Raw genomic sequence first — 15029 nt, 5'->3', positions numbered from 1 at the left:
CTGCTTTGTAACGGAGCCTCTTGTGGTCTATTTAAGAGTCGACACTGTAACAATCCGGCTGAATCAAAAAGGGCTTGCAGTGTAAGTGCTCCTTTCTTCGTTCCAGTGAAAGCGCCCACAGGAAGTGATACAACCCAGATTTACATCGGCTCTGAGAAGAGGGTGAACGACCTCACCGGCGGCGCTGCTAGTCTGAGAAAGCAGAGAGGACGACTGTACCTGGACGGAACTGCTTGACGAGGATGAAACAGTGTGAGGAAGTGTTGAAGATCAGCACCGATACGCTGCAGGAAGAAGAAAAAAGAGGCAAAGTTCAACAGAGGTCCCACATCGGAGGTTAAAGATCAGTTTCTGCCACACCGGGGCGTCACTGGTGGGGTACACTTCTCCAGAATATCTAGAGCAGGAAGTCACAGTGAGGTCACTTTTTAATCATCAAACACTGCATGCAAAACCATTTTATTTCAGTTTATAATTTTTTTATCATTTTACTTACAACATGCATCCTATGTGGTATAAGAAATGTGAAAAGTGTTAGTTTGACACTTTTGTCAGTAGAAGAGACCATGATCTTTATGCAAACTCCTATTTAATAAACTTTCCATGCAAAAACGAATTTCACTGATTAAAAATGTACCCGTAAATAGTTTCACAATAAAAGTCCATCCATTCATCACAAATTCAATATCATGTTAGCAGAGGTCTGGTCAGAGATCCTGATGCCCTTCTCTCCTCAGCAACATCTCCTAGCTCTTCCAGGGCTAAAGAGGGATACTCCCAAGCCGGATAAGAGATACGGCAATGCTTTCAGCTTTAACTAAGAGTTAGGACCCTTGTTTTCTATGAATTTAAATCACTTGATGAGTGATAAAACTATGAATTTGGTTTCTTTTCACACAATAGTCCGCTTACTGGTCAAACACGACGGCCACAAGAACAAAAAACAAGTAAATATAGAAAGAAGACCTATTGATTGTACGGTGAGACAAACCTACGTGGATTGGTTGTCATCCCGGAGAGTCTTTATATTGCTTATATTTATCATTCTTGCCAAATAATTCCCTCTGAAAACAACGCACAGCTACAGTAGGAGTGGAAGCGCTGGGGCCCCTGAGGGCACCTAACAAAACAGTACACGAGGTTACGTCCAAATCACAGGTCAAATGGGGGAAGGTGGCTCAGTTATAGAGCGCTCGCTCGCTCGCCCGTGAACCAGAAGGTCAGTGGTTTGAGCCCTAGTTCCTCCTGCGTCCACCAAAGTGTCCTTGGGCAAGACACTGAACCCCCAGTTGCTTCAGGTTGTCAGGCCAGCGCCGATGCATGGCAGCTCCGCCGACAAGCGGTGTGTGAACGGGTGACAGTCTGCAGTATAAAGAGCTTTGGGTGTAAGCCAAACACCAAATATCTGAGGCCTTCGATTCAGCTCAGATTTAATGTTACAGATGGAGAACGTCATAGCAGACCGCCTCTATTTGCTGGTCTCCGTTGGGGCGTTTTGCACTGCAACATGATGGCGAGCACTGTATAGTTCGGGGGTCGGCAACCCGCGGCTCTAGAGCCGCATGCGGTTCTTTAGCGCCGCCCTAGTGGCTCCTGGAGCTATTTAATTTTTTCCTTTTTTTCTTTTTTTTCCTTTTTTTCTCTTTTATTTCTTCTTTTTTTCCTTTTCTTTTTTCTTCTTTTTTTCCTTTTTTCCTTTCGTTTTTAATCTCGACATTTCAACTTTTTTCTCGACATTTTGACTTTTTTCTTGACATTTCGACTTTTTTCTCGAAGTGCATAATGAAAAAAAAAGATCTTCCCCCAGTTATAACTAACATAGATACATGCAGCATGTGTTGCCTTCATTCTAAGGCTTATACAAGACTTTTCATTTTTTGCGGCTCCAGACAGATTTGTTTTTGGTCCAATATGGCTCTTTCAACATTTTGGGTTGCCGACCCCTGGTATAGTTCATTCTGAGTGGACTAAGCCGCTTGTACGCGAGTCCTAGGTCTCTCCTGAGGCCGACCAAGGATATGTCAGAGGAGGACAAGGGTCACGTCCAAAGCACCGCTTCAGAAAAGTATCATCCTCTACTCTGAGCCCCCTCCCTGATGACCCAGCTCTTCATCCTAGACGTAAGGATGAGCACAGCTACCAGTCAGAGGACGTTCATACCCACTTCCTGGTTAGTACGGAGTGTGCCACCGTAAGGTAGGTAACGTTAACTACCGCTGTATTGAGCATTTCTGGTTACTGACTTCTAAAAATAGAATGACACCTAAACAAACAACAGACAGAGTGAAGCGTTTTCTAAAATAAGAACCAGAATCCTAAGATCAGAGGCTCTCAAGAGTGACGAATCCTTTGCCAGGATACGGAACTGAAGTGAGGAGGAAGGTCAGGGTGAATTGAACGGGTCACTGCTGTGAGAGCGTGTTTGTGTATGTCAGCGTGACTTGTCGCTGCCTGTGGAGACTGGAGGCCCGGGGTCAGCGTTGGGAAAGCGGATGCGTCTGAGGCAGCAGGAAGCCCTGCCCTGGCTGTTCCTCCACAAAAAAAAGGGACCAGGACATTGCTCCTACAGCTCCAGCTCCTGCATTTACAATGACTTTATGTCTGCTTGCATTTTCAATTTTCAGTTTCGTCTTTTTGAAAATGATGTTGTTTCCCAGGGAGGTTTTCTTGCAATACGTGACATGTTATGGAACACAATCACTCTCTTGTTCTCCATTCAACCCCTCATTCATTTCTAATATTTACATTCGTCAATTATTTTAAACCCTAGTCTATGTAAAGGTCTCTGAAGCGGACATATGTAAAAGGTATTTTCACTAACTTGAAATTAAAAATGGTGTCCATGGCAGAATACCTTCATGTTTCATATTGGGTCTCTAAGCGGGCACATATGAAGGTTTTGCCTTTGTGCAATGTAAATGTCACGCATTTAATTATTGTGTTTTGGGTGTTTGAACTGATCACCTTTGCCAGTTGAAGGTGGCACCGTACCCCCAGCTACGTTAAGGTGTGTAGGATGAACACAAATACAAGCAAGTCCTCATTATTACTAACAGCGCTAGTAAATAATGGAAGGCTATGACAAATCACAGACGATCCATTGATTCTTCTGAGTAAAAAAAGGAAACAAAAATGTTTGGCGCCAATGTTGAAAAGTACCAGAATTACCAGCATAAATCCATCTAGCAGAAAAGGAAACCGGAACAGAAAAATGTTTTAAAAATCTGAGTTTCAACAGAAAAAAGCTCAGTAAAAATTCCCCAAAAAGACTTGAATAAAGAGCCAATTTGACCAGAGCTGCTGCAACAGACCGGCGCTTGAGCGGCGGCAATGAAGGACCTTCAGCGACACACACCACTGGCTCAACGTCTAAGTATGATTCCCTTGTATATGAGTAGAAATTCCCTTATGTGTGATTTATTAGTTAGTGGTCAAAAAGGTCATGGCATGTCAGTATTTCCATTTCAGGAAGCCGTGTGAAAACGGCAACAGTCGAGCGTGGAGACACATAAGAAGCAACATCATCCCAGTGTGTGCACAGGCATCCATTTAATTCAAGAAATTGTTTATTAGGTAGGCCTAATGGTAAGAAACGCAATTTTCTTTTCTTTTATTTAAGTTTTTTTAATAGCGTAGTTAGTAGGGTTTTTTTGCATGAAATTTTAATTTAAATATTTTATATATAAATAAATATAAAGTGTTCAGATTTAAGCAGGTATCATCCCTGATGCTTTTAAAATGGCTTTACTTTGTTATATTATTTCACCACTTGGCGTGCTGAATGCTGTTCCTTACCTTAAGTGTTTTTATTTATAATTGCAAAAAAGACCACAAAATAATATTTGCTTCTTTTCTGTTTTATTTATCTGAAAAAAGATCCTACGGCTTGAAAACCATCGCATGATCCCAGCAGTGATCTGTTACAGCTCATATATAGAGCTATATTTCAAAGAATATCAGATTGCCCATTAAAGAATTGCTTTCTTTTTTTTTACATCTGCTTTCATCATAACTCTTGATATAAATATTTTTCCTTATATTTTTCTAAGCTAAGTATAAGAAATATTTCATGTTACACAAATGAGTCTAGATTGATACAAATCAGGCCCAAGCACTCACAACACCAAATTCATCTGCATCTGCTAATCTCTGGGAGCTACACGAGATTCAAATACTTTAAGGCAGCTACCGAGATTGCAAAATGTTTTTGAAGATGAACAAGCGTGTGTCAGAGATTCTTCTTTGGCAAGCGTCCCCTGTGAGGCTGTGTGCTCGCACCACATCAGCCCAGTCACCACGTGCAGTCAACGGTGGAAAATTAACAGTGTTTTACCTGTCATGAGTTCGCATGAAGTCCCAGGATTTCTTTGTGCCATTCTGCGAAGAAACAATACAAGATGCACGGCATAAATACACCAAATACAAGGATCGCAGTTCTTAACATTCACATCATGCTTCTATTCCCCACCTCAGATTTTTGTCTATAAATTTCACCCCATGACTGATGATTGCTTGGGAAGATAAGAAGCCATAGCAGACCCACCAGTGGACAAAAAGAAATAGAAATTGCAGAGACAAAGCCAAAATAAAGAGGAAAAAAGGAAAATGTCCAAAGGGAGGAAATTAATTGTATTAGATGTAGCTCTTTTCTGAATATTAAGTTATTTTTGAAAACATACTTGCAGGAGGAGATTCATAATGACTAGAGGAACAAAAAAAAATGTCCTCCGGTTATTCAACTTAAAGCTATCATTATCTTTTTTTATGCCCGGTGGCCACATCACATGAAAAAGGATGAGCAGCTCAACACTCATGTCTGGAAATTTCCATATTTGTATTAAAAATGCCAAGGTGGTGCAGCAACTTCACGAGACAGACAAGACATACACACAGGATATAGAGTATAGCCTCAACAGCTAAATTTGGAGCATCGGTTTTACCACTACGTGTACAGTCCTCCAACTACTACAAAAATATGTTTTTTTGTTTGTGGAAAAAGGGAGATTGCGCCATAAAACAACAAAAATGGCAGGTTTTGAGGCAACGTAGACATAAAAAGGATGATACCCTGATTAAATTGAGCTAAAAGTGAAGTTATACACCGTCAAAGAAAATCTACATGTAACACAAACCCTTCGCACCATCCCAACAGCAAAGCATGGTGGTGGCACCATCATTGTGCCATCAGCAGGGCATGGAAAATTCAGTCAGAAATGAAGAGCAGAAGGTATGAATTGGAGATTAATATGTGTCAGCAAAAAGCTGAAGCTCCAGCTTGAGAGAAGTGGATCAGTTCTGTCTTGTGAAACAAGCGTAAATCCTTGAGCCAGCATGCAGAAACCCTGCAGAGACTTAATCCAATAGATTTGCATCTGTAATTATTGCAAATAAAGCTCCCAAACCGTTGACTGTGTGAGGGTGAATACATGTGTGCACATTGTTTTTGAGTTATATATTTGATCGTTTCTGCCTTTGGGTGAAAATGATAAAATCTCTCCTCGTCGTTCAAATACTTCTGGACGTCACTGTAATTGTCCACAGCTGCGATAAACCTCAAGTCCTACAGGTTTGTCACTCTGGCACATAAATACATAAAACGCATGCTTGATGACTCTAATAAAAAACGAAGATTTATGAGCTTAATTAAAACTAGTGGTGGTATTGTCCTGGTATTTTACCGGTTTGCCTTTTGTAAAGAAAAATAAATAAATTACACAAATTTTGATCTGCCTTTTGTTTCACGCGCTGTTAAAAGTTTTACTTTGGAGCCATAAAATGTTATTTATAAAAATGTATATTGACTCATGTGAAGGTAGTCATCCAGAAGAAGAAAATGCAAACCCTTGATTTGAGTCATCATTAAAACATTTTTTATAAATAAATAAAAAACACACATACACACATGTCTTTGGTTTAATGTTGATGCGGTGCTGTCATTCTGTCCTCGTAATAAATATCTGCCAAGACAATTTCAAGATTTCAATTTCCTGTCTATTCATCTTTGTTTTTTGACATCTTTGTCTGGCAGGAAAATCAAATAACCAAAATATTCATCAACAGCCCCCCAAATCGCCCCAGCAACCCCATGTGTGAATTAAGCATAGAAAACTAACATATACAGTACTAATGTCTTTATACAGTACTACTCTCTCTCTATGTGGCCTACATTTTCTACGCCCGAGGAAACATGACATTGTTGCAAATTTAAGCTACACCTCCTCTCCACCCACAAACTCTTTCAGACACAGGGAAGACGGCTTTAGCAGAGGAGGCTTATTGGAGCTACAACAGCTCTGGTGAGTGCACTGGTACCACCCAAGAAAAGGCAGGAGGTGAAATGGCAGGATAATTGCACGGATTGAGTCAGACATGACAGAGCTGCTGCTGGAGCAACAGGATCTGAGCTGCGGTGTGCCAAGGATGCAGTTCTGAAATTTCCAGAGCACATTTCCCCTTGGAATTTTCACAGCATGAAAAATTCATCCTAACCAGATATTATATAATAAAATTTTTTTTTTTTTTAAACAGCAAAATGACCTGAGAAAAGTAGAGATAGTAATTATGAAAAGTGACTTTAAGCTGTTAAAGCACAGGCATCATGCCGGGACAGATGCTCTGGCTGCGAATCAGACGGTCTCTTGGTATAACTACTCACAAAATTCAGTAATGTAAACAAGTGTGTCCATGTGTTGCACAAAATAAGTCCTACATTTAGCCAAGCCAGGTCAGGCCCTTTTACTTTTACTACTCAGTGAAAGCAAATCTCACATGAATTGTCATGACTGAGATGTGGTCACACAGTAATACATGCAGAGAACAATTTTCCCTATTGTTCTTTTTTTTTTAAACTGCTTCTGAATTTTGTAAACGTAATTGTGTAATACTTCAACAGGGAATGATAAACGTGCTGTTCAATAGTGATGATGATACATTTACGGTATACTGTACTACACTTGCACTGCAGCTGAACTACAGTAGTATGCCGTAAGATTACAGGAAGGCATTCATTATTACCATGTATTACCCATGTACCCGTTTCTATCAGATGTAAAGATGAAGTTTTCAATCCATCACCACCTGTTGTTGGCCGAGGGCAAACATCAAATGCATATGATGTCCCAATTTCCTGCCATTGTAGGCAAGGTCAAAATATATCTGCCAACTAGTGTTGCTGATATTGTATTCAGGATTGCTCCAGAGGTTTCTGACCTGGCACTGAATGATGGCTGCATGCTTTCCCAGCGAGGCTTTTTGTCCAGAAGGAACAGGTATTTAGAGACGCAAGAATAGTTTCATATCCCGTTTTTTTTTTAGCTACCATCTGAAATGTTGATTATTCTAACTGTGCGATAACCTGGCTATAAACGATAAGTGAGCCAACACTACATGTAGTCCAGTGTCTCTCCAGTGTTAGCGTCGCTCCATTGGCTACCCGTAAAATTCAGAATCCAATTAAAAATTGTATTACTTGCGTATAAAACCCAAAACGGCTGAGCTCCGCATTATTTGCAAGACCTGATAGTGCATTATGTTCCTGGCAGAGCTCTCTGTTCTCGGAGTGCAGGTTTACTCGTAGTTCCTAGAGTATCCGAATGTAGATTTGGAGGGCGGGCGTTCTGCTATCAGGAACCATTACTATGGAGACAACTTCCAATCTGGGTTAAGCACGCTGACACCACCTCCACCTTTAAAACTAAACTTAAAGTTAAACTAGTTTAAAGCTAAACTTACCTGCCGTATGTGATAATTGCTCGGGGGTCATGTTCTGGGTCTCTGGAAAGCACCTAGAGACAACTTTTGTTGTATTAGACGCTATACAAATAAAATTGAATTGAATTGAATTACATGTAGGTGGATATGATCTGAATGATGAGACCCTACAATGGGAACAGGTTTGGCGGCCAAAGGATTTGATCTCCACTTGTTGCAGGAGATGTGGCCCTCTTGGCATCATCAAACCACATTCTTCTTTGGAGTGGTTTGCATCCTTGTGTGGAGCGGTCGGGATGACACAGCACCTCCAAATCTGAGGCTGTGGTTCTCAGTCGGAAAAAGCTCTGATGCCCTCTTCGGATAAGGAACATGCTGCTGCCTAAAGTGGGGGTGTTATGTACCTCGGGGTCTTGTTCACGATGGAGGGAAGAATGGGGCAAGAGATGGACAGGCGGACTGGTGCGGTGTCCGTAGCAATGTAGACTCCGTACCGCTCTGTTGTGGTGAAGAGAGAGCTGAGCCAAAAAGTAAGGCTTTCTGTTTACCTGTTGATCTATGTCCCTCTCACCTATATGGGCATGAGCTTTGGGAAGAGACTGAAATAATAAGATCACAGATAAAGGCGGTTTCCTCCGCAGGGTGACTGGAATCTCTCTTAGAGACGGGGTGAAAAGTGCAGTGACCCAGGAGGGGCTTTGAGTACAGTTGCTGCTCCTCATCACAAGGAGCCAGTTGAGGTGGTTTGGGCATCTGAAGAGAATGCCCCCCACATCCCTCCCTTGGGAGATGTCTGGGACATGTCCAACCAGTACGATGCCCCAAGGAACACCCAGGACACACCGGAGAGATTAGATCTCTCACCTGGCCTGGTAACATCCCGGTATTAGCCCAGAGGACCTGGAGGAGGTGGCTGGAGAGAGGGATTCCTGAGCTTAGGCTGCTGTCCCTGTGACCCGACGGATGGACGGACAGATGGATGGATGGACATTTGCACAACACCCCTGTAATGGCTTCTGCAAAGCTTCAATTTTCAGTGTGATGGTTTGTTGGGCCAAAAGTACATCTTAAAGTTTACCAAATAAAGCAATAATTTACAATGACCCTTCTCTAGTTATTAATCAGGAAGAAAGTACTTTGGTTCCTGTGTAAAAATGATGCACAACATGCTTGAGATTTATGAGACTGATCATTAAAATAACTCCACAGAAAGTCTTTCTTATGCAGGAAAATTGAGAAAAGAAACGTGTCACATCTTTCCAACAGAAGACCAAAAAACTAAACATTACCTTGACCAAGATTTATTTTATATACAGTAATTATTCCAACATCATAATCTCAACAACTATGACAGATTCTTTTTTCCAGTACTTACAACTCAAAGAGGTAAAACTAGTCCACATGTCACCGCACACGTGCACACATACACACGTTTTCTCCAGTGTCCTGTCGCCACTCACAGATGGTGGGGTTCCCCTCATTACTCGGGCCACTTGCTGAGAGAAGGGGGGGGCAGGGTTGGCTTGAGTGGCCCAGGGGAGACTGAGAATCATGGCTGACATGGATTACGACGGAGAGATTAGCCCGTGGGGAGAGACAGAGACAGAGAGGAAGAGAAGCAGAAGCAGGCTACACGGGCCTTGAAATTAATGTGGTCCCGCTGGCTTTGGGCACCAGAAATGACAGGCTCCTTTTGAACGGCTACTGCAGGGAGGGACGCATGGTCTTGATCTTTTAGGTGCTTAAATTCTAATAACCATCACATACATACACACACACATAAACGTGCCTGATAACACTATGAAGCTGGCAGCTGCAGCAGGAATAATAACAAAAAAAATCCACCACCCTCAAATACAATAGCGCTCTTTGAATCTCAACATGCACTCTGCAGCTTTTTTTTTCCTGGTTTTAGCTCCAGTTTGTTATCTCGGCAGCCTCAACAAGGACAGCAGGACTGTACAACAAACTGACCTAATGGTCAAGGGCGTCCTTACGATGACAAAACCATCTGCACCTGCATAAACTCACTGACCACGTGTGCAAATTTTACAAAACAGCACATACAGTATTAGAAAACCTGGCAAGTAGGACTAGTCTCAAGGACACACCTTCCACAAATCCAGTAAAGATACATATCACTGTCCCTTCAAATTTAAGTCCTTAATTTCAGGTATACATTTAAGGTAATCATTTAGTAATCAACTAATTGGTTCATGTTTCACCATCATCCACAGTGCAAACTGGAAGCCACAATGTATAGATTTGACCGTATCAAAAGTAGTGAACAAGCCTCATCAGTATCCTACATGAGACACTCAAGCAATTACAATCCGGACATAATGCCTAAAATTAGCTGTAAAAATATAAAATGTATCTTCATTTTTATCTTTTCTGTGTTTTAACATCAAAATTGCTCAAAGCAAGACCAGCAAGAACTCATTTTACAAATGTTATCTTAACTACAATTTGCTTTGATTCATTTAATTCAAACAGATGTATCATGACCATGTGACTATTGGCAATAGTCATTATAATGCTGATTTATAACCAGTTATGCAAGAAAAACAATCGCAATAGATCTCATCCTCATTGAAGAAGAAAGGAGCCACAGCCAACAGCTATCCAAGGTAAATTGTTCCAGATGAATAATTCAAACCAATATAATGAATAAATGGGAGGCAATTATCCAGCTCAGAGAGGCAACTTGTGATTCATAGTCAATGTGGGACTACAAATCTAAGAGGGGTTTCCCAGAGTCAACGAGAGGCAATCACCTGTTTCGACAAGGGAGACGAGACAAAACGCCACTGAGCACCAACGGTGCAGAGAGCCTCTTACACACGACCTTATCCGCTTTCAGGGTTTGCATGTGGGAGTTTGAGCAAATATGGTGAGTGACCAGCGGCTCAGCTGCAAATGTACAGACGATCATAAAAGGATGGTGGACGAGATGCTCCCTTGGTGTGACAGAAAAGCCTTTGTGAGGAGTCCCCAGACGGCCCCTCCTGAGATGTGAAAGAGAGATGATGGGGATGAAAGGGGTAGACGGGGTCACGGGAGTCCACCGTCTTCTCTTCTGTTGTCCATCTGCTGCTTTTAGTTGTTCTGCTACTCGCTTGACATGCTTAACCTCCCCTCCTCTGCTGTTACAAACTCCTAATTGAGCTCCTCTTCAACTGATGGTAATTGAGTTTTCTGATTATAAGGAAGACTCCAAAGCAAAAGAGCACCATCCAATTATCATTGTATACCAGAGGCACTCTTTTTTTTCTTTTAACGACGCAGCCAACTCAAAACACCATTTTTCCAGGCCATAGAAAAGGTAAAAACACTCTTACGTGTACCAGTGATATACTTCTTAACAGTAAGTGAGCCAAGCATCATCGGAGTTTAAGAGCGCCTATGATTACCCTTCTTCTGCGCCTCTTCTCTTTGTTGTGTTTGATTAAAGAAGCATTTCTCATTTTACTGGAGAGCATCATAATATTTCTGTGTTTACTGGATGATATTTAATGCGCCGACCTTCCATTTCACAATGATGTGATTTTTCAAGCGTGGGTGATGGTGATCATATACAGGACAGTTTTAATCTGCTATGTGATCTTTGATTCAGAGCATCTCATTTCAAAATTCCTCGAGTTGCCATACCCTTGGTTTTTATTGCATAAAACCCCAGAGAAAAAGTACGTTGGTGACTCTGAGGGGGAGAACAAATTGTCATCTTTCTCAGAAGCGAGGCATGTTTTCCTCTCACTGTGATGCTTGGGAGATCAGTGTGAAGAATGTTACAAAAAAGTTGAGGTTCAAGGTGTTGCCCTCACTCCTCCTTGTCTAATCAGGACGACAGCTGCAGGGACACTCCCACCCTGGGTAGAAAACTCTACAGGCAACCTTCTATTAAGCATGGCATGAGAAAAAAAAATACTAATTTGGCTCTTGCAAACTCCAAAATGTCGGTAAATACAACAGCTGAAAAAACTAAATTAAATTAAATAATATAGCAAAGAGCAGAAGCAGTGTTTACTTTCTCCAAAGAATTTAAGACGGTAAACCACCACCAGACGCTGCTAATCAAATCCGCCTGAAGGACTGATTAGAACCAAGCATGATCACCTCAATAAAAGCAGCTATTCTGCCAGTTCACTGGTTTTGAATTTCGGGTTTATGTTAACACAACGACACAGTCGAAAGACATCAGCAGTGATCTTAGGAAAAAATATTCTAAACCTTGATTGTAAAATGTTAAAGTTTACAAGTGTACAATTAAAAGATCGAACAAGTATGGTTTGTTAGGGAGAGCTTGCAGAGGCAAAAACATGCATCTCTAAAATGAACATGATTTAGGTCTACAAGGCAGCATCTCAAAAAGCATAATAACTGTGAAAAAAAGTTGGGTTCTTTAGGTTATATTTCTCTGTTTGGTCATAAAGCACTTCGGCACAATTGGCAAAAACCCTAAACATCTTATTAGCGTACCTCATACCAACTTTCAAACACATTGGACGGGTGTGTAGTTTTACTTTTTTATGCACTTTTCAATGTTTTCATGTAAATCACTGAACTGTCCTGTACATGAAATGTGCTATCCAGATAAAACTGCCTTGCTTCTTTGTCAACACGGGCCTAAACTCCAATGTGATTGTTCTGCTCATATGAAGCGGTGAAAGCTGCAGAGCCTTGCTTTCAACTTCTCCATCATCTGAGATATGTTAGACATGAATAACTGTAATGTGTTCCCTACGCTGTAAGATGTCATAACTAGCACTGCTTACAGTGAACTGGAGACACTTGACAACTCTAATTTGACATTAATAAATGGCATTTAACTTACTGTATGGAAATTTAAAAAAAAAGATAAAGCATGGGGGACAAAAAATAATGACCAGCTAAACAATAATCAGATGATGATCTGAAAATAATCAGATTATTTGTGGAGACCACTGAGATTTAGATAGTACCCCAGAGTCTCCTACTACGTCCAGATGATACTAGCTCTTGTTTCATCTTGTGTTATGAAGGCAAGGCAAGGCAAATTTATTTATATAGCACAATTCAACACAAAGTAATTCAAAGTGCTTTACATTGACATTAAAAGCGGCAAGACATAATAACATATAGGTAAGAATAAGAAAAGAAGTAAAATAATAAAAAGCACAAGCTGTTAAAAATAAAAAATAAAAAAATAAGGGCAGTAGAGTACAGCAGGTTTAATTTAAGAGTACACTTCATGAATCCAGTGAACTGTTTCCTTCGACAGATATATAGATTTAGTTTGATTTTTGTTGTGTTTCTAGAAACCCAGAAGTCAGTTCTGTTGGCTATGATACGTTCAGCTGCCCTGAGTTGTACTTTCTAATACTGTATTTGACCCGGTCTTTGTACGTTTTGACCGTATAGAAACATAAGTCTCGTCAGTTGTGTGAAATAAGACCTGGAAACAGGCATTGTGGCGTAGAATTGTCAAATAAGTTTAATTCACTGTAGGAATTGTTACAGATTACTTTTATAATACTGTATTTGACCCGGTCTTTGTACGTTTTGACCGTATAGAAACGTAATTCTTGCCATTGTAAGAATGAGATGTACCTGCTGTACTCTACTGCCCTTACTTTCTAACAACTTGTGCTTTCTATTATTTTACCTCTTCTCTTATCATTTTATTTCATTGTATTTGTTATTTATGTTTTAATTGTGTCTTGCCGCTTTTAATGTTGATGTAAAGCACTTTGAATTACCTTGTGTTGAATTGTGCTATACAAATAAACTCGCTTTGCCTTGTATGGATATAGTTTACCTGTAGTGCTGATATAACACCCCGAGTCTGTACTTTCTTTTCAGTGTGATCCAGACAACTGCATAAATGATCATAGGATATAAAGAAGTCAATCTCTCCCATGTTTCTTGAGTAAAAGTGCAGAGAAGTTCATTGATAAACCTGAACTTTTAAGATCTCAGACTTTAACACTCAGACTGAGATCAACAAGTCCCACTTGTCTCACAATTCAGTGAAAAACCTCCCCCTGTATCACGTTACACTGCTTAACAATGTCACCTACAGCCCCTTACACTAACGTAAAGCATGCGCTTACATTTACGTGATGCTTAACCAATTTAAAACATTAAAAAAAAAACTCCTGCAGGACTACCTTTAGCATGTTAGCCTAGTAGCTCAGCAGTTTCAACTGAAGGCAGAATCAACGCGACACTGCGACACAATAGTGTGAATGAGCGGGCAGATGTAGTTTGATCGTGGGCTTTTGGAGGTGTGACTGGTTGTCTCCGTGCAGGTTTGTGTAAGGTCAGATTAAGGCTGATTTATGGTTCCACGTTACACCAACGCAAAGCCTACGCCGAGGGGTACGCGGAGACGCGCACCGCTACGGCGTAGGCTCTGCGTCGATTTAACGCGGAACCATAAATCAGGCTTTAGCCTCGCTGCTCGGGCTACCGCAGAAATGAATGGGGGTTGGGCTGTAGCCTGCAGCAGCCGGCTCCTGCTACACCAGCACCGCTCACCTGGCTGTAGTTCACCCGGAACGGGCTCAGGTAGTTGGACTCCGAGCAGGGAATCACTTCAATGTTGTTGATCTCTTCCATAGTTGGCAGCAGCAGCAGCAGGACCAGGCTCAAGGATGCTCGTCTGTCACCGCGCAACTGACTGGAGGAATGTCTACGGAGGCTGGCGGAGGACACCACACACAAACGCGAAGAAACACTTTCCCGTGGTTTTTACATTTGATTCTTTTTTAAATATATTTTTAAATAGTTAAGAAATAAAAAGAAACAATATAAAACAAATACCAATACAATATTTTTATTACAAAAGAAAGCCATAAGAATCATCAGTAAAAAACCTTTCCGTGAGTCGACCAACCCACTATTCATCTGCTTAAAAATTCTGAAATTCAAATTCAAGTTGATTATATTACAGTAGTACGACGGAGTATTAGGGCCAAACTAAAACAAAAAAAAAAAGAGAATAAAGTCGTAATAGAATAAAGTCGTAACATTACGAGAATAAAGTCGTAATATATTACGAGAAAGTCGTAATTTATGAGAATAAAGTCGTAATATTATGAGAATAAAGTCGTAATATTGCGTGAATAAACTCGTAATATTACGAGAATAAAGTCGTAATTTATGAGAATAAAATCGTAATATTATGAGAATAAAGTTGTAATATTATGAGAATATAATTTATGAGAACTCTAACAGGAAGAGCATCTTCTCGCTGTGTTAAAATAAGATGCTCAATGTGTTATTGAGCATCTTGTGAAGTTCTATTTAATATATTTAATATTACGACTTTATTCTCA

General features: G+C 40.6%; 1 protein-coding gene across 1 annotated transcript in view; it reads right to left on the bottom strand.

Moving 5' to 3' along the window:
* Window positions 1-14374, bottom strand: part of nudt14 (nudix (nucleoside diphosphate linked moiety X)-type motif 14) — a 28169-nt gene extending 13795 nt beyond the window's left edge. The window contains exons 1-3 of the mRNA XM_061746513.1: window positions 14230-14374; window positions 4334-4377; window positions 220-284 (exon numbers count right to left, since the gene is read on the bottom strand). Of these exons, the coding sequence (XP_061602497.1) occupies window positions 220-284; window positions 4334-4377; window positions 14230-14310 (190 nt within the window). The 5' untranslated portion in view covers window positions 14311-14374. The remainder of the gene's footprint in view (window positions 1-219; window positions 285-4333; window positions 4378-14229) is intronic.
* Window positions 14375-15029: the final 655 nt, after the last annotated feature.

This window comes from Cololabis saira, chromosome 18 (genome assembly GCF_033807715.1).
Source record: "Cololabis saira isolate AMF1-May2022 chromosome 18, fColSai1.1, whole genome shotgun sequence".
In the NCBI taxonomy this organism is placed as follows: Eukaryota; Metazoa; Chordata; class Actinopteri; order Beloniformes; family Belonidae; genus Cololabis; species Cololabis saira.
Note: the sequence above shows the minus strand (reverse complement) of the source record. Positions and strands in the feature narration are given on the sequence as shown.